General features: G+C 35.2%; 1 protein-coding gene across 6 annotated transcripts in view; it reads left to right on the top strand.

The window, feature by feature from the left end:
- Positions 1-21,085, top strand: part of LOC113496250 (electron transfer flavoprotein beta subunit lysine methyltransferase-like) — a 44,331-nt gene that overhangs the window by 11,241 nt on the left and 12,005 nt on the right. The window contains exons 1-2 of one of the 6 annotated variants that reach the window (XM_026875425.1): positions 20,463-20,489; positions 20,568-20,789. The exons of 1 other annotated variant lie outside the window; for it this stretch is intronic. Coding sequence is in view for 1 of the 5 variants with exons in the window: in XM_026875422.1 (XP_026731223.1) it covers positions 18,387-18,429 (43 nt within the window). In the remaining 4 variants the exon portion in view is untranslated. Of the gene's footprint in view, positions 1-3,984; positions 5,163-17,053; positions 17,234-17,275; positions 18,430-20,462; positions 20,790-21,085 lie in introns of those variants that run through there. 4 more of the 6 variants (XM_026875428.1, XM_026875424.1, XM_026875422.1 and 1 more) reach the window with 4 other exon arrangements.

Here is a 21,085-nt window from a genome sequence, read left to right as displayed (position 1 = left end):
TGGTTCCCAGAATAATACAGATTTGATTCAAGAAAATTCTGGTACTTTTACTTCTAGTACGAGTATACCACTAATCGTTACTCTCGTATCGCTCTGTTCAGTCAATAAACAAAAAGACCGTTGATGGACTACTACTGTATCGCTGGAGTACCCAAGTTGTTTAGGCCTACATACATTGTGCAAAACTCTTTTTGAGCATTTATTTCCATAGCGAATTTGATGGAGTAAAAGACACAGGTCAAGGTTCTATTCGTAATTCCAAATTCAGATAAGAATTAATCAATAAAGCTATTCAGTTCCCTTTAATCAATCAATCAATCAATCATCTTTATTTGTGAACATAGGTAATAGAATACATCACAGACCAAATATATACTTACCCAAATATATACTTATACACAGATCACCAAATAGTTTTTATGCAATTCTTAGAACAGAAGAAAACAAAAGATCTTCATACCATTGAGCTTAACCAACTATTCAAAAGAACATCTGGCTGGTTAACAATGTTTTGACTGTGATAACAATAGCCATTCTTTATCGTCACACAGATTACATTTTTCCTCATGATAACTTATCTTGAAGAACGTTTCTTCAACTTTTAATATTTAATTAGTCTTATCGAGCACCTGAATCGATTCTTTTTTAGATAACGTTGCAAAATAAAGAACTTGTTGGGTCTTAACTAATGACTTGTAATTTGTCCTTAAGATAAGTTGAGTTCGCGATCTGAAAAATGGGACTATGATTAATAATTTTACATGATTTACTTTAAAAGCATGCCGAATTATAAATAGAAATTATAATCACGAAATAAGTAAATATTACCGTCCGGTCTTTTGCCATCATTGCGAACCAAACCATTCGGTATTTTGATTGATATTCGCGTGACGAGCCATGCGACCTGCTCTACGGCTGCATGATAGACCGTGGTGTCCGAGGCTGTTAACAGTTTAAGTGATGGAGATTGATGAAATCAGCTAATGAACCTCCAAAATTGGGAGGTTGTTAATTTACCTTACTTTCATTCTACTTTATTGCTACAACTTATTGCCCAAAATAAGACGGCACGTATTCTTGTCTTTATTGGAATAACATTATCCAATGGAATGTGTCTTTGAGACGAAAGTGCGCATCAAAAACGTAGCGAGTAGTGACGTCACACGAATTTTACATTCATCTTGATAAATTTATGTACCTAACCAATTTCTGTCTGTGTACTTGCAAGAGTTCATCACGTGGAAGCTCGTGACAGAGATATAAAGTATCTCAAGTTGGCTTTTCCATTCAATATCTTTTACCATTACCGCAATTTAATTTGATGAAAGTCCCTTTACAAAAGATTACAGTAATTCTGAAGTCATCGTCTTCATCCTAGCCTTTTCCCATCTATTTTGGGGTTGGCTTCCAGTCTAACCGGATACAGCTCAGTACCAGTGTTTCGAACCTGACTTCCTTAACCCAGTCACCTGGGCAACAAGATACCACTTAGTTAGACTGGTTGTCACCAGACTTTTGTAGCTTCTGACTACCCGTTACGACTGTCAAAGACGAGTTATTAACATCTGGGACCCACAATTTAACGTTCCACCCGAAGTGTTTATATATGACGGGCCTGTTGGTCTAGTGGTTAGTGACCCTGACTGCTATACCGGAGGTCGTGGGTTCGATTCCCGCCCAGGACAAATGTTGTGTGATGAGCATTTGCATTCATTTGTTCTGGTGTCTGGGTGTAATTTATCTATTATATGTATGTATTTAGAAATATATGAGTAAGTTTATCAGTTTTTTGGTTACCATAACACAAGATCTGCTTAGTTTGGGATCAGATAACCGTGTGTGGGTTGTCCCAGGGTATATTATATTATACTGTACTGGAATTAAAATGCAGTCGTTCGCATTGTTTCGGTAACTACACTATAAAAATATGTAACAAGTGAATAAGTTTCTAGTATCTAAGATTTGTCCAATAGAATAGTAAGCATTATTGATATTACAGTTATCTGCTACTCGTAGTAGACGTCACTATCCTACAATGATATAATATTATGCTAGCATAAATGCTTTTTATGAGTATGTGTTAAATCTTTAATTTCCGTTTCGCATTTGTTTCTGAGTTCGTTGCAGTCATGGTGAGGTCTTTTTACCGCACTGAGACTCCAAACTGTAATCGAAATGCATGTTTGTTTTGCAGTTCTATTGCAGTCAGGTCAACTGCATTAATACTACACTTGACTTGAAATTTTGCGATGGATTGCAGTTGAATTGCAGTCCGACTGAATAGAGCCTAATTCTAAGGGTAAGATAATGAGAACTATGATATTAGGTACTTGTAATGGCTACACGTTCGAAACACTGCCCAGAATGACTTACTCCTTGGTTTTTAAAACGCGATAGACTGACTATATTGAAGGGCTTTAACGATCGTCTTTTGAAACCACCCTAAGCCGATAGGTCTATTTGGAGCCTAAGTGGAGAAAGGGAAAGGATCAACTCCAAGTATGGAAGACTGCAGCTTCTTATCGTATTTTTTATGTATAGCCTGGTGACAGACAGCAAACCGCAGAATCCTCTGAAGTATCTGTAGGGGCAGCAGATCCAAGAGGGTTTCCGTGACCCCGGTACACAAAGGCAACTTAAAGTAACAAAGGTGGGTATTTTGCTAGTAAAAGTTTGTGACTCCTTTCCGCTTAACCCAAAGTGGCAGGAAGTCATCTGTCGATTTCCCATCCAAAAAAAGGCATCTGAAGAGACTACTACTGAAAAAAATATCTCAGCTGTACCGTTCTCCTCACGATGTTTTGGAAAGACTGCTAGTACCAGCTCACTATTCTGTCAAGTAGGTCGAACAAAAAATATTCCGAATAAATATTGACTGTAATAATATTTGCTAAAGTCATGAGAAAATTACGTTTATTGACTTACCACAACACATGATACATTTCATTAAACAAACAAGTTGCATCACATAGCACCAAGTATCACTTGATAAAAGGCTCTAATTGTTTTCATTATTCTGCTAAAAATAGCATAAAATATATCCATAATGATTCATTAACACTAAATTGAGAATATGTAAACTTTGAACGTAATACGACACACCCACTATCTTATCTTCAATAAACAAACGAAAATAGCCCATATGACTAAGATTATAAGATTGTGTTTCGTGTGTCATATAAATTCTGCGTTACAAAAACATTGATAGATAATTTGATAACAGTTAATACAGTGCAGATAAGAATAGGAAGGAATGTTCGCCATTTTGGCCGTCATCAAATAGAATAACGTTTTTAATACATTAAAAACTCAGTTCATCCTGTTTCAATAAAACATCCAGACGTTGATCAACAAAAACGTTATTTTCAAACAATTTAAACTAAAAAATGCCTTTTTAAAACCTTTTTTATTTGCATTTTGACAGTTGACGGGCCCGTTCCTATTTTCATTTGGATCGCCCATGAAAGGTGAAAGAACTGAACATTGTACATTGGACATTATACCAATATCGTATTATGTGTGCCCTTGATTGAGTCACTCTTAAGTGGTCTACATATCAGGTACCAATATGGCGGTGTTACGATTAACATCAATTTGCGAACACCGATAAACGGTTTGTGAGATCAAATTCATGACACACTCTTTGAGTTGGTGGTTGCTAGGGAGCTTGGAAGTTTCTATTATTACAGTTACTAGGGTGCCTTGTAATATAATTTGCAAACTTTTTTATGGTGTTAATAGCGGGATTTTGAAAAATACGCTGAGTATAGAAGAACACAAAAGTATTGAAAAATGGTATTGAATAGCTGATTTTGCAGCAGAAGAAATTCATCATCAAAGTCGTTCCGTTATTTTCAATAATGCATAGAATAATAATAGTGATGAAATTTGCCGTAAAAGAAATAAAAAAAAAAGTTTGAACATAGAAAGTAAAAAGAAAAAGGATTTCTCTATAAAATGTTGATCATACAAAAATATTTTATTTTCTTCGAAAATGATACTACGTATTGAATGTTCCACTTTAAAATACTGATCTAGGTCAGTAGGTCAGGCGGATTAGGTGCGAATTACACGAAATACATATGTAAACGTTGCATTTGTTAGGCAATTTCTTGCATGAAAGATAGCATTTGGTGATTGATTTTTTTCAGTCTTTACATTCCTTATATATTTTTTTGCCTTATTTTAGGCTACCTACTTTGTCTCTCTTAGATATTGAATCTGTCTTTCTTTCTCCATTTCTTGTTCTGTTTTCTGTAATTAATTAAATAATTATACTTTAAATTTGCATATTAGCATCAGGATTACTCAATTTAACTAATGGCATACCATTATTAACCTGTCATTCGACAGAGTCGATTCTGGCCATACACCGGCAATACAGAAATTTACGTTCTTCAAAATGCTTACAATTGCATTTCCTCCATGCCAAACAAACTGCTAATACACCAGTCTTAATTCATGTTTACAAACTGATAGTTCAGTTTCATTTGTTTCAAGAGAGTGTCGCATAGCAACAGCACTAATGTCGATAACAATTGACAGTATATCATGCACTTAATAGATGTTTTCATTAACATAAATGTTAGGTATTTTCGCGGCAACTGTTTCGAATATTTCATCATTCTTTACTGTTACTTAGTGATTCCTTATCTAGTGTATATTAGCTGGTGATAACTGCAAGTGTCAATTGATTTCGACTTTAATATTCATCTGTATAAGGTCGTGAATGTGTTATCGTTTACGTATTTTAGCTTTTGATAAGGATGGTCACCCCAATAAAAGTATATACATTAGCGCGTGCCGAGATTTTTAAATATTTACACGACGAGAACAAACAAAGCAAAATATAGCGAAGAAAAGGTAAATAATCGTGATTTGAAAAGGACGGATGGAAGAAAAACACATCGAAATGAAATGAGACACTAAGAAGAAATGTCGAAACAAAATCAGCGGACTCCTTTAAAGTCCAGACAATTTTCAAATGCTTGGATAAACTAATACAGAGCATTTCCTTGACTGCCCTTAGAAAAGTACCAGATCGATCGTAGCAAGCCTGTGCCAGCAAGCACCATGCATGCATCGATTAGCTCATTAGGTTCCAGCTCAACCATTGGCTTGGAGAAGAAGACTAAAATAAAACTGAATATCACTGCATAAAGGTATACCTCGTAAAGTTCGTTTCGATAGAGAGCATTCTGCCAACAATAATTAAAAATTTTACTGCATTACTAGACAATTACTGAATTACAGTCTAACCAAGGTGTATCGTGTTGCCATAGTTGGGAAAAAGGCTAGGCCGATGATATGACTGAATTACTAGAGATGGGCCGGGTACTCGGTTGATACTCGGTACTCGGCGTACTCGTCCATTTGTCCATTTTGTAATCTTTCAACTCTACTCGTAACGTCACAATCAAACGTCATGTTATGACCAGTCTCGACACGGTTTATACGTTCTAAAGCGGAATTAACGTGAAACTTTTCGAGATTAGCGCCTCTAATAGTTCTGATTTTTTGTTGCTAGTCGGAATATAAGCAAAATTGTTGAAAATAATAAAAACATATTTGTTACGGTCTACTGAAAATTTTCTGAGGCTGACAAATAATAACGTAATGACGCTGGTAAACTGTCACTCTGGACCTTTTAATTAAAAGGAACAAAGCATTTTTAATGATTTTGGAATGGTATAAAGATTCGAATCAAGTTCCGACGCACGCTATTTCGAAAAAAATAAGTGTGGTACGCCAGTTCGAAAACACATTAAGGCTCAACATGTTTTTTTATAAAGGGAGACAGATTTACTAATTCGTTCTTTACGGTCATCAGAGCTGGTATCAAGTCTTTTAAAGCACACACAGGTAAACCCTATTCTAAACCCACACATGCATAAATCTATAAACTTTCGCAATATTTAATAACATTGCAAAATGGGAGCCTGTATTTGTATATACATTTATATATACTTACATACATAAGTATACACAGATATACACATGACCGCCCTCATTCGCTTGTTATTGAACTTAAAAAAATGTATAAATAGTGCTGTACCGTGCACTTAAAAACAGATTATCGATACGTCATGACAAACGTATCGATAACTTACATGCTTTTAATTTTTAAGCCAACAACCTACGGTATTATAACTTTTAGATCGAATCTTGGATTGATAAGAACGAAAACATGCTTTTGTAATATAATCTTGATTTGTAGTGACGCGATTTGATTTATTCGTTAAAATTGTTATGAAACAGGTGTTGGAAAAACTCGTACGTAGTAATACGATTTGTACTTAAGACAATAACAATGATGACTTCTCAATTTTATTTTTATAAAGACTTGATGAAAATATGTAAGTTGTAAGTGACGTTTCGACGCCTCTGCAAGGATCATAGTGAACGATATGCAAATGCCTTTGGATTTATAACAATATGATCTAGTCTCAAACTTAGCAAAGCTTGATTATGAGTACACAAGTTATAAACATACTTATAAATTTTTCTAAACATATACCTAGATAAATTATACCCAAACACAGAACAAATGATTATGCTCATCACACTAACATTTGTCCTGGATGGGAATTAAACCCACGACCTCCGATATAGCAGTAAGTATCACTAACCAAAAGACATAATCTAAATCAATAATCTTTTTAACCAAAATTATTTCAACAATATCTTCACTAAGAGCCATCCTGAAAAAGTAAAGTATTGATCATAATCGATTCACCAACATCGATATAATTGAAAGTAATTGAAACCATTGCCCATCCCTATGCCAACAAGTTTCCGTACAGCTGTCTTCAACAATGTCAGCATTATACAGTTAATCTAAATCGACGTGGATCCACAACACTGGGCTAAAGTCCAGCCTATAATACCATACCTACTAAACATGTACGTGGTACTAAGCTAAATATAGAAGTGAATGATGAAACTATTGCTACACAAAACTGCGATTGAATGTCGTGTTTGTTATTTCTTATGCAATTTAAAGGACCTGATGTAAATGTTTGGGAAATTTCGTGGGGACTGAGGGAAATATCTATTTTATTTTCTTGATAATAAAGCATTAATTGCCTTTTTGGTAGAGCTGAACCTGCTTCATTTCTACTTTAGGCCCTTCATAGAAATCTACTTTAAAAATATAATGCCTATCGTGAAAATTCGACTACCTACATGCATAGCCGAGTGATATACGTTACCACGTCAAATCCACTGTGCACGACATGACGAGGTTTTGATTTTCGCATAGGTCAAGCAATTGTGTTCTTCACGAATACTTTTTCTGAGTCGGTCAAATTTGAACGAGAACAGTTGAGCTTGTACACCACTAGATCAAATTCGAAAAAATAGGTACTGAGCCATACATTTGCAAATAAATGTTTTTTTCTCTAACATGTTCTTCCCAAATGTTAGTTTAATTAGTATGTTGGTTTACTCAAAAGAATTTTGATTATAAGCCAGTCACACTCCACAGCGACCACAACATTATATACTCTTTGCATCCAAGATACAAAGTTACAGGCAGCATCAGACATTAAAAATTCCAGCAATGATTTGCGTTATTCCATTTTATTCTCGTTTCATCATTATACTACAAAAAAACACTTTTTCTACATTCAAAGTGTATCTACGTCACTTTTAAACATATAGAATTATGTTAATGACAGCTCAGAGCGGACTTTGGACCCGATAGAAAACATATGAACTTTGAACGTTTGCTTAACCGGTCCGAAATCCGTTGTTTGTAGTGAGAGGTTGCCGACCCTGATGGCAGGCAGAATTTGGCAACGTCCTTGTCGTGTTTAAAAATAAATTAAAAGCGTTTTGGATTTTCCTTGGGTTTTAATGTTAAGCAAGATGAATTTAAAAACTCGTTGCATCGCTACTTGCAATGTCACGTTTAATAAAAAAGAATTTAGGACAAGCATTTGTGTCCACAAATTTTAATGCTTGTCCTAAGTCTGGGTGTCTTCGTGCATGTGACTTGAATGTTTGTGAAACCCTCCGCGACACAAGGATTAAATACCGTAGTGCGGGAGCCATAATTAAAAAATAATGATCAAAATTCTTAGAACACAGTATCGTAATATAAACAATTGAATAACCCATTACCGAAACGAAGAGGTAATTAAAAAGTTATGCAATATTATTATTGTGCAATGTTTCTCCTATACGATATGCTATTAAATATTATTTAGCAGTTAAGCGTATCACTTAATTACTAATATTCAGAGAAGTTAAAATTCCATTACATTTGTTTATACAATGTAAAACAATTTACCTATAATTGATATGTTAATTAATTTGAACAATTTTAATGAGTTCATCTTTATGGAATGTTCTTCCGATGTATATTTTTTTAAAAAGACATATTCTTTTGTTAATACTAGAGTTAATATATTTCTACTATTTCAGTTAAAATCCAACGTAGCGGCAATTGCTTCCTATAATTCTTTGCTAAAATTTAGGAATAACAACAATATAATTAACGTTTACGTACATGTCAATAAAACCATCTTTCCTCAGACTTGTGCAATATATTAAGTGTTACCGTTATGTCATTAATGCATCGAAATCCGGTACCAACTAGAAAGTGAGGAAATCCGCAAATTATTACGCAACAGGTAAAGAAAACATAAGAGAGTCGTGCACATGCGCACGCGCAGACCGTGACCCGGTTTTGAGAATTTCGTCTGATCGTTATTGGACGATACGCAATCTTGTTCTTGGATTTTTTGGTTATAAACTTAACGTATTTATGTATCAGTTGTTAAGCCCAAACGGTTTATTAGAATAAGAAATTGAACATTTAAAAATGTAGGTAAGTGCATTTATGAAAGTGGTCGCAGACACATAAACTATAATTTTAGTACTATAATCCTTATCATTGCAGATTGTACAAATGAACTGCAAATAATAGATTAACTATTTCGTTTAAATTTGGTAGATAATAGTATGTTAGATATCTTCAGATACATACCCGAACCGCCCGCTACGAATCGAAAATGATCCGTCAGTAACAAAAAATCAGAATAAAAACTATCCTATGTGCTAAACCTAGTTATAAACTACACGTGTACAAAGTTAGAGAGAGAAAGAACGTCTATTTCCACTATGTTGTTTTTCCGCGAAAGACTAACGAACATACAAACTTTCGGGATATAATTAGAAGGATGTCAATCTGCGATCCAAACGACTCGCGGTTGCTAAGCAACGAGTAATTCCCACGTTTTTGTTTATTTTATGCTTAGCGACATAATGAGTCAATGCAAACCATTGTTGTAACTGCATGGGTTATACCCTGTAAGGGAGTTCCCATGTACCGCCTGACAACGGATGCTGGTGTTGTTGTGTTTATTTTTAAGCGATAAATAAGTAGTTATTAGTATATTTGTGTTTATATTGTGGTTAAAAGTATAAATATTTTATTTTAGCTAAAAATAGTACTTAGCATGTCGGATTATAGGTTAAAGCAGGGCCCAACAATCACGAATGAAAATAAGGTCGTTAAGGGAGGCGGTGCTATTCCCAGTCTATAATAAGGTCTCTTTCCCGGAACTACAAAAGACGTGGTTAGAAACCTTCACAAAAATACTTTTTCAGTTAAACATGTACACAAAGTTAATGCTGTATTTGTCCAAAAACGTTTTCAAATAAGGAACACAGCCCGTCTTATTTTATCTCATGACTATTGAACTTAGATTCTTCCATAACTTTTCCAAACGCCGCCGTCGAGAAACATAAAATCCATTTTTTAAGATAATATAAATTGCTCAAAAAGGTTCTACGATCTCACCCTGACTGGCAAAATCTCTCCGACAAACCACTCTTAAATTAATAGATTAACTTATATTGTGCGATAATATGGCTTATCTTATAACATAATAAACCTAACTCTGTATCTAAGCAATCTAAATAATGATATGAAAATATTATCTTTGTAATTATAACCAAAAGTCGGCTAAAGTGTATTGAACTTGGGATATGTGTGTTCCGTATATGTATGTATGTATACTATTTATAAATAGACCGTTTGAAATATTTTGCCATATGATCATTTGTTAAGTCGAGGTGAATTTTACGATAAGCTATAACCGCATAAGTGATTCGATCACAGGTTAAGCTATGCTTGACGCGGTTGGTCCGTAGATGGGTGACCATCTTTGTCATAACGAGTTCCACCGTGTTTCGGAAGGCACGTTAAATTGTGGGTCCCGGCTGTTATTCCTACATCTTTGACAGTCGTTACAGGTAGTCAGAAGCTTGAAAAAGTCTGACAGTCTAACCAAAGGGTATCGTGTTGCCCAGGTAACTGGGTTGAGGAGGTCAGATAGGCAGTCGCTCCTTGCAAAACACTGGTACTTAGCTGAAACCGGTTGGACTGGTAGCCGACCCCAACATAGTTGGGAAAACGTCGACTTTTCATCAAGAAAAGGTACATTTGACTTATTTTCTTTTTCAATTAAATCATGAAATCAATTCAGGAAAAAAATGCTAAACTGCAATGTAATATTGCAATCGACTTCACAAATTTTGGTGAGCGTTAATACAAAAAATATTTGTTAAATTCATCTATCTAAAATACATTCCTATGTATTTAGAATAAAAAATCATTAATCAGACGCTGACGAATACCCATGAGTCTCGATTTTAAAACTTGTTAGACATAAAGAAAAAACTTGTTGAATGCGCAACCAAACCGTTTCATAAGGATGACTAGTTGATTATTTAATAAACGAGTAAAGTGCTATTAAAATAATGGCAATTTAATCCTTATTTACCTTAAAGAAAAAATGATTACTTGCACTTCTGTATTTATATTTGGAACCTGTGTACATTGAGCCTTGTAGATTAGGCGTTTATATTTGGTTCGTATAACTGCTTTCTTACAGCTTTCAACAAGTGACTTATTTTATTTTCTGTGTTAAGCAGTAATTCTAATTCTGAAAAACACTGTTTCCACCTAAAGCCTGCTAAAAAGATCTTCGGAAAACGTTGAGGAAACTGTCTTGATTCAGGCATATAATGTGAATTGTGGCAAATGCATTGTTATCAAAAAAACAATCCATTTTAGCTGTTTTTGTTGATAAATTTATAATCATTATCTTAATCCGCTTTCGAACACAAACAAACATTTTATTTTTAGCACAAATATTGTACGTTATGTTATAAAAGTTGTTATTGTCATAAAACATATTTAGAGGGAAAAACTAATGTTTTGATGATATTCAAACGCTTATTCAATATTGGGGTTTTTTGAATGAATTCTGGCAAACAGTCCAACGATGGAGTACTGTATAACCTAATTCTATTGTATTGACGTGTAAAGATTTGTGCGAAAACTGCAGAATATTTTGGACATTTTAATCTGTAACAACCTGTGACTACAATATTCTTACAAATAAATATATTCTTCTTCTTCTAGTAAAATCGGTTGCCAGTTAGTTATGAGATCAAACACAGTCACATCAGGGCTCACGCTAGGAGGTGAATTGCCAATGGTCGCCGTTTTCGAAAACGATAAGGAGGACTATGTATATAGTCCTCCTTAGTAGTCAAACAGGCAGTCACTCTATGAAAACACTATCTTCAATTAAATTTTGTGATATTGACAAGCGACCTGACATAACTAGTAAAGAGGCGAATTTGTCAAGACAAGTCGCATTCATCATGTGACCGCTTGAAAAGAAATGACACTTCTAAAATGTAATTTCCATCTTGCAAAATCACTTCCCTACCTGCTCGGGTTTGTTCTTATCACCTTTACCCGACGTCATAGAATTTATATCATAAAGTATTGCTAGACTAATGAATTCCACGCACCAGTTGTTTGTTCACAATTCAAGGTATCTCATACGTACAGAATTAATTAAATCAATTATAGATTTCCTCAAGCATTTTCCGTAATACAAACTTCGTGGTAAAACTAATTAGTATGTGTATCTGTTCTTGTTTAGAATATATTTTAAGGTAATTAAACGGAATTTCGTATTTGTGTATGATATGTGTCTGTGTGAGATCAGTTTATTAATTTTCCTGCCTTATTCTTAATTGTTAGTTTACACTAAGGATTTTTTTTTATATTGGAATAAAAACACTAGACCGCTTTAAGTTGTACGATCATTTTGTAGTCTTTCTAAACTGCATTTCAATATTCATTACAAAGATTTATAATAAAAAATATTTTTTCCGACTTATAATTTGTTTTAACTCACTTTTCTCGAAAAACGAGTCCTAAAACAAATGAAACTGTAGATGTTTATGTCTCTTTCAATTTCTAGCAGCGGGCAAAAATCCTATAAAACCCGCTCAAAAACCCAAATGATTAAATTAAAACTCCGTCAACAAATAGTAACCTTGAAATGATACACATTATCAAGCAATAAACGTGCTTTATTTCCGATGTTCTATGACGGCAATAGTTTCCACAATCCAATGGAAAAAAAACCATAAAAACTATTTACTAAAACCTTTTTTCTTCAATCACTTTCATACCATTTAACATCACCAGTATAAAACAATTTACATCCGTTAAAATATCGAAGTTACCAAACCTAACCTCCTTAAAGCTACGCAACTCGTCAACTCGAAGTCCGTCACTCGTTCGCGCAAAAAACGTGTTTGACGTCACGCGACCATCGCCATACATTTCACTTTCGTCCGACTGTTGGCGGGTTTTTCTTAAGGTCGTAATACAGTGAGGAATACTGATTGCCTACCACCGTCTTAAAGTCTCTAAAAAGTAAGACCGTTGTAGGTGTGAAAGAGAAAGAGAGAGCCGCTCTACGCCGCGCTGTCTCGCTTCCACAGTTGATATACTGTTAATTGAAGAGTTCCTACTTGGATAACCGATTGAGTATGCGATTCGTGTCATTGAACAAGGCTGCGGTTTGATCAGGTGGGTCATAATAGTTTGTCGACAAATAGTAATTAGGATGTTGGCATTTGTTTCCGTATCTAATAGATCAGTCAGGTTTTTTGCCGCTTCTAAGCTTCCAATAACTTGTCTTTTTATTAGCGTAAAACGATATTTTTACATGCTATCTCTACTACATCAAAATACCTAATGGTATCTCTTTTATTTACAAAAACACCCAATATTAATATTCCCTATCTATTCAATACCAAAACACTGCTTAGAATGTCAGACACATTCAGATAAAACGCACAAACATCAAAACATCCGCAAATGCGCAAAAATATTTTATCTCGGACAAAATATTATTCCCAGATTTTCCCGTGCTATCGTTTTTATTGTGAATCCTTATCACGTGTGTGTATGTCTGTGCCAGTCGACGATATCCCGAGCCAGTACTGATCGTACTCACAGTACTGGTCATGACGCGTGACGGGGGAAAAGCGATCAGGTTTCCACATCCACCCACTTTGGTAGTCTGTCTTCGAGCTAGATAAGTTTCTGTCTACTGCGTAGTTAGGTTATCTGAAACCTGTTCGTGATGAATTGCTATGCATTGCTGCGCACCAACTAAATACAGGGGACAGCACGGCGGTGCAGGTTTAGTCAGTAAGAGTCTGACACAACAGGCTTCCTCCCCGGAGGAGGTGGGTGTCCACCGCCTATACAAAAAGGTCATCGGAAACCTACAATCCTTGCTGTAACTACCTCGTATTACTAATTTGCAGAAAGACTATCTTTAAACATTCGGGGGTGTGATGTTAAAACATTTGCTCTAGTAATAACCACGAATTCCGTAATCGTGTCTTTGCCAGTGATAAAATGAAGATCTTCTTCAAGCAGAAATCCTGCTATTATGTTTTGTACTTTGGAGCCTAAAGAAAAAGATCCCCTTATTTCAGTATATTCATATAAGGATTCGGACCATTTTAGGGAAAGAATCAAACAATCCCAATCCTCTTGACATCGTAAACTTTAATGTTATGCAACAGAGCTTAGTACAACCTTGTATTTTGGTCAAGGTTTTAATCTACATGCAAATTGAACATGCTTTTCAAGGTGTAATACTTACTACAGATGTAATACTAGTTAGACTGATGACTAATAAAAAATAACGTAGTAAAAATGCATGGGAAATATTGAATTCCTTTTATTGAAATCACCTCTGCATTTGATGAAAATAAGATGGGTATGTTTTTCTATATATCGATTTATTCATAATAATGAAATCTATGAACCTCTCGCAGGATATTTTTTACCAAATATTTACGTTTTTACGACATGTTTTTCTCACTCCAAATGTTTACGAAACAAATTTTGCACACCGCAGGCATGGTACTCGAACAATGATCTCGGGCGGATTGTTTACATAACATTACGAGTAGGTGAGTGCGCATGCGCAGCTGAATGAGTGACATGTCGCACTTACTAAAGAATGTTTTGGTATGAATATGTCATGTGTGGAATTTGAACAGATATTAAATTTTGATTTATGATTGTTTTTGTATCAAAGTAAAGCAACGTAATAAGTAAAGCAGTAATAAGCATTTTTAAATTTAAAGATTAAAGCTGCATTAAGTAATAGCCTCACTAGTAAAAAAATAAAACGATTACCTGCCAGATGCCTAGAAGATCGAATTGTGTAAATTGTTAAACAAAGAAATGCTCCAGAATAGCACAGTCCGTAAGGCTACAGAACTAATGACTCTGAATGCTTTTCCTAAATATCATATATTTGGAGAAGAACACACTGGTAATTCATATACGTATTAACAGAAGAAAAGAACATAAAATTTATATAAACGTGTCCTTACACTTATCCTCAAAAGTCTGATACAATGAGGATCACTCAAACTTACCAGAGAAACCCGTTATTCAAGGATAAGGTGATACAAGCATCGCCCAAAGATTCCCGAACGAAAATCCTTAAAAGAGGAACTTCAAGGAAAAGTGTAGTACCGCTAGGGACACGAAAAAAGTATCGATACTTTATAGTATCGAGTAGGTTTCCATTTGATACCGATACTTTTGTAATCGATACTTTGTTTTCGATACTTTTACTTAGCAAGTACTTTTGACAAGTTGAGTAGCTGGAAGTACAATTACTAAAACCCGTAACCGCCTATCGCCAAAAAGGCTCGACAAACTTCTTTTCTTGAGCGATTGTACAGAGGAGGAATGGGATTTATAATATTTTAGACTAAAAAATTGTGGCTTTACTTACAGATAGTTTTTATTTATCTTATATTTATGTACCATTTGCTATTTTTTCATTTTAATGAAGGTACAGTACAGACGATACTTACTAACTAACATTGACAAACTAACGTATGGCGTAGGAAGGCCCTGCCTGAGCAAAGAACTCGATACTTTGAGGTATCGATACTTTTGTGTCGATTCTTTTACGAGTACGATACTTTTTTATCGATACTACTCATGAGTACAGTATCGATACTTTCTATTCGATACCGTGTCACTAAGTACCGCATCATTTGAAATACTCCATAGTGATAATATAGTTTGTTTTAAGAATACTTGTCATTCAACTGTTTTTAGCACTTAAGAGAATCGTAAAGTTATAAATAAACTACTAAAATTCAGCAGAACGATAAAAGCGTAAAGGTAATTCCGTGACACTGGAAAATGAACTTTCATTGTATCGATGTAAGGTATACAATCGTGTAACATGGTTGTCTGGTTGGCACTGACCTCAATGAATTGACTGGAAATTCAGAGCAACGGGTTTTGCCAAAAAAATATAAAATGCCAGCGACGATTTTCTAAGAAAAAAATATTTGTATTTCAATCACTAGCTTCTAATAAAAACGCTAATATATGCATATCTTACAAAAATAATAAAAAAAGCCCACAAACCACTAAAAGAGAGCAAAAAACCGAATAAGTTGAAACAAAAAGTTGTTCTAAATTTAAAAGTCATGAAAAGAATACTGTCCCTCTTATGATTTGGAACGATGTCGAGTGCTGTTTAAAAAAAACGTCATTAAATGTCTAGTGTTCGTTTTCAAATATTCGTTTCGGAGGCGATACGATATATAGATCCTTCCAACAACAAGATTTAATAATGGAACGGAGAAATCGTATCAAAAAGTGACAACGGTCTGGAATCCAACTTATTATAATAGAAGTCTCTTGGTAAGAAGTAGGTTATAACCCGAAGGTTCATGATAAGTGTCAGATTTGTGATAAATAACTGACAGTACTTAGTACAGTTTATGACTAACTTCTTATTAATTCTGTTCGCGTACCTGAATCAAACCAACGTTTTGGGAAAACGTTCGGGTGTATTTGACAGGAAAATTGTAAGCATAAACATTTTGGAGGAGGTAAATTGTGGTAAATATTTAATTCTATGTACTCAATTGTAACACGGGAAGCCCCTTTTTGGGGTAAGTAAAATAAGACACTATTACCGCTGTCTGTCCGTTTCTCTAGCTGTTTGTCAGTCAACAGTCCGCATCCAATGAAAAATGATGGCTAAACAGTTTAAATTTTCGATATGATGTATTTCTACCGTCATAGTCATAATAAAGTCGTCGAAACCCGATTTGTTAATCTTAAGCCTATTTTTACGAAACACTGCGTAGCGACAAAATAAACAGAGGCAATATCAATCGCAGGAAGGATTTTAACTTAAATACGAAGTCTGTGAACCCAAAGATACCTGAAAAGTTTTAAAAACGGTTCAGGCATTCTCATCATCTTCAAAGAAATGGATGGATCAAAGAGACTCACATTCATAGCCACATACATGACAAAAAAAACGGTGTGTTTTTCATTCTTGTATAAACCAAACACAATTCATTCATATTCACTGCAAAACGATTACATAAGGCTGTCGCAGACAATATTCGCTACGTAATTAACTCGTTTACATATTTCGTGCGTCACAATCAATGAGCTATTTTTATCTAACATTTGCTCAACACCCGTATTGCGACTTCTATGTAACAATGTTTTTGTCTGATCGGATAGCCCAATAGTTGAAGTCTGAACGTCAAACCCACTGCCCGACACGACGACTCAATCCTCGCGTAGGACAAGCGTTTGTGTGATCCACGAATGCTTGTCCTGAGTCTGGTGTCTTTGTGCATGTGACTTGAATGTTTGTGATACCTCCCGCGACACAATGATTAAACTCTTTAGTGCGGATGCTGTTTTTTTTTTAATAACGTCTGTGTGAAGTCAGTATGTATGTGAACATTGAGGTCTCAAAAAAACTGCCAATGTGTGAGGTTTCCCAAATAGTGAATCAGCGAATCATCGGTCAATGTTTAACATAACTTGGTTAGTCATGACTTGTAAAATAAAAATGATAATGATTATGTTAATTCTAATGTTGGACTTTTTTTGTAGCTGTGACGTCAATGACAACTTGGTTCAGTATTCAAAAATCGTTGTAAAATTACGATATGAATGGAATGTTCTTTGATAGGTAGTGTTTATTAATGCGTACTTGATTCTTGATCCGAAGTATGTATTGTGGCGTGTACTTTACATATTAAGTGTATTTAAAGCGAGACGGAAATAATTAATCATACAAGTTTCGAGTTTATTGTTTAACTGTTGACAACTCAAGTGATGAACATTGAACACAGAAAAACCGAAATTTCGTTTGACGTCAGAGTGAACTAGAAATAGACCCAGTAATGGATCGTTACTTTTCGTTGACATCTGTAAACAAAATTTTATATAGGTATTTAATATTCATAGAAAAAATAAAATGCTAGATGGAGGTAGAAAAAAAACAGTGCTAATTAATTAATGCTTCAACCATCCAACTTCAATACTACTGTTTAGAAGGGTTCGCTTCAATCAGGCACGGTTGATTTGCAGATAGATATATTTTGAAATTAGTTACATTATAATGATGATGAATGAAGCGACACGTCGTTGGTCAGTGGCGTTGAACTGAAGAACTGCGCCGCGCCGCCGCTCGCGCGTTAACAACTACATCATACATAGAGGACTCTTTTATAATAAAACAGTAAGCCTTTAAAACGTTACTAAACTTGCTAAAACTTGAGCACAAAGAATAAAAATCATAATAAAAAATAATATTAAAGTTAATTCACTATGTTTCATCGTTCAAAGCAATACGGAACCAGAATCCACGTGGCTATATAAAGTTTACTAACAATGATGACTCAAGTATTACGACACAACATGACACATCGTCTAGAGCTGTTACACTTACGTGTCTCTTATGAAGTTCATAGACCTCATCAGAAGGAATGATTCTTAGAATATAAAGCAAAAACCTTCCTGTTTCTGAATGGCGAGGAAGAGTAACTTCTAGACTGTCTGTACCTGCTTTTTGAATCAACATCGGATACTACAAAATTATATATGTTTGTACGGAAAGTTGTTTGTGGCCACCTCTGGCCGAAGTAAAGGAGAGTTACTCCCGGTAGCTTCTCCTTCCTCCTTCCATTGTACAATGTTCCAAAGTGACAGGTTTCGCTGCGGGAGACAAGTAACAGGTTTTTCTTTAGTCTTTTCATTAGTCAAGCTTGTCCCGGGATTTATTCCTTAGCCGATGACTTATTTTTTGCGTAATCGAAATATATAATATCTGCGCTTTGAACCAACGAAGTAGCTACCCATCTATATTTATAAAAAAAGGGAATAATTATATTTTTTGCTGTAGGAATAATAAAAGCGATCATCAAAATTTGTCTAACGCTACCGTTACAAGTCCAAATTCCTCTCACATAACCTCTTCCAGCAAAACGACTAACTGAACTCAAAGAAATCCAAACACTGAACATTTCTTCCTATTTCATCATTAGCAGTAACTCTAAGTGCCCCTACAGCTGGGCCGTGTGCCAACCAGGGCCGTCTGACCGAGTGATTGAACTTGAACAAGGCCGTGCGCAAGCGCCGCGGACCACGTGGTCAGTGACGTCATACTGGCGTGAGCGATCCTGCAGTGATCAACGATGTTGCGTGATTGTTTCTTCTATACTTCTAAGTTTAAGAAATATTGTTTTAATAAATTGTTTTGCTTATTGTTAAATACGGTTTTCAGTATTTAGTCCATTGTTGAGACATCTTTTGTCAGTCGGATGGGGAGACAAACCACGTAAGAGTGCAATGATCACCTGATAATGGATTATCGTTATTACACTTACTAGCCAGTTGGCTAAATTTTGATTTTGGTTAAAGATTCGGTCCTTCTTAATCAGTTTCAGGGCCTAGCCTGCAATTATTTCATGGATTCGGTTCTTGATTCGATCCGCAATATCGAATCGAACTAAGATCAAGTACTATTTTAAAATTTCTGCGTAGATCAAGCGTAAGTGATGCTAGAGTCAGGTTGCTGTCACCTTGTATGAAGGATTGCAACGCATTGCCATACACCGACACAAAACTGTATTGCCATACACTCCCCCGAGGGAGTGGGTGTCCATGAGGATTCCTTCGCCTTACCAAAAAAAAAAACGTTGCTGTCACCAACTCGACCTAAAATCGATTGAAACATAATTCGATCTGTCAAGATTATTCGTACTGTATTCTGCAATACGACCATTAACTTACAACATCTGTCTACTTTAATATAAAAAGGAACTTTATCTGCAATAGATGTCGAGACCTTGGCTACAGTCACAATATTATTAACCTTATCTCTCGTATTATACGCTAGTACGATGCAATTACGCTGTTCAATTGTTTTTATGACGTCGAAACATTGTTTGTTTGTTCGTATGTTTATAGGTTGCGTCTCAATTGCTTAACTAACGACTGTTTAGTCAAAACATGTTGTTACGTACAGTGGTACGATGACAGAAAAACATCCTACTAATAATACTCAAACATAAACGTGAAAGTTTGTATGGATGTTTGTTCGTCTTTCACGCAAAAACCACTGAACGGATTTCGACGAAACCAGTATTAAGACATATAAATAAATAAATGCGGACATTGTTCTGAACCCAAAGTAAGTTGTTAAAGCACTTGTGTTATGGAATTCAGATACAACGAAGATACCACAAACACCCAGGCCTGAGACAATGTAGAAATGTGAATTTTTTACATTGACCCGACCGGGGATCGAATCCGGGACCTCAGAGCTAGTGACACTCTGAAACCGGTGCGTACGCCACTCGACCACGGAGGTCGTTAAAGGATAGGATAGCTGTTATCCCGATGATATGTTCCCGTGGTAAAATTTTCGATTTGCAAGGCAGGCAACAGGAGGCAAGAGCTAGTGGACCTATATTAATGAAACCTTCAGATAAGTTGCATTCTGTACTCAATAAAGCCAATCAGATTACTCAAATTTATGAAATGAAAAGTCTGATAAGAATAACACTTAGCGAAGTGACGATCAAAAATTTTTTTTTTAAAACGACCCCCCAGTAAGGAATTTAATCCTTGTGTCGCTGGGTTTTTCACAAACATGCAAATCACATGCACATTGACACCCAGACTCAGAACAAGCATTCGTGAAACGCACAAATGCTTGTCCTACGCGGGGATCGAAACCGCGACACGACGCGCACAGTGGATTTGGCGTGGTGACCTCAAGTGCAGTCAAAATGTATATTTATCTCTACATTCCTTTAGGAATTATTAGATTTTCTTTGATACCAGTTGTATAATTTTTTCTCTATTCTAGGGAGACACCTCGGTGATAAATTGCTATGCATTGCTACGATGCCAACAACACTATTACAAAAGAAAAAACCGTATACTATATTCTGTAATAGTCCTTAAAGACCAGCAAGTAATTAACTTTCAAATTGCCAGTTACAGAGTTATTTTCCCGTACATAACACAATATACAGATAAATACAAAGTGTTGGAAAATAGGAAAACTTTACGTTGGAAAATACCGTCGGTAAGTAAACATCATGACCAATTATCGTAGTAGAAGAATTCTTATAAAATCTGTAAGAAACGGCCTTAGTAAGAAATTCCCAAAGATTTACAATTTTGTATGTAAATTGATTTTGTAAATAAGTATACAATTGGGTAGCGATCAAATGTATTTTTAGAATAGTATTCGGTGATTTCCTTTTTGAATGCAAGTTGTAAAATTTCCAGATTACTTTTTTTCTGCCAGAGTTTTTTCTGCAAAAGCATGCATGATTGTTCCTAGCAAATGTTGGGGCCCGAAATGATTTTAGTCGGCAA

This window comes from Trichoplusia ni, chromosome 7, assembly GCF_003590095.1.
Source record: "Trichoplusia ni isolate ovarian cell line Hi5 chromosome 7, tn1, whole genome shotgun sequence".
NCBI lineage: Eukaryota > Metazoa > Arthropoda > Insecta > Lepidoptera > Noctuidae > Trichoplusia > Trichoplusia ni.
Note: the sequence above shows the minus strand (reverse complement) of the source record. Positions and strands in the feature narration are given on the sequence as shown.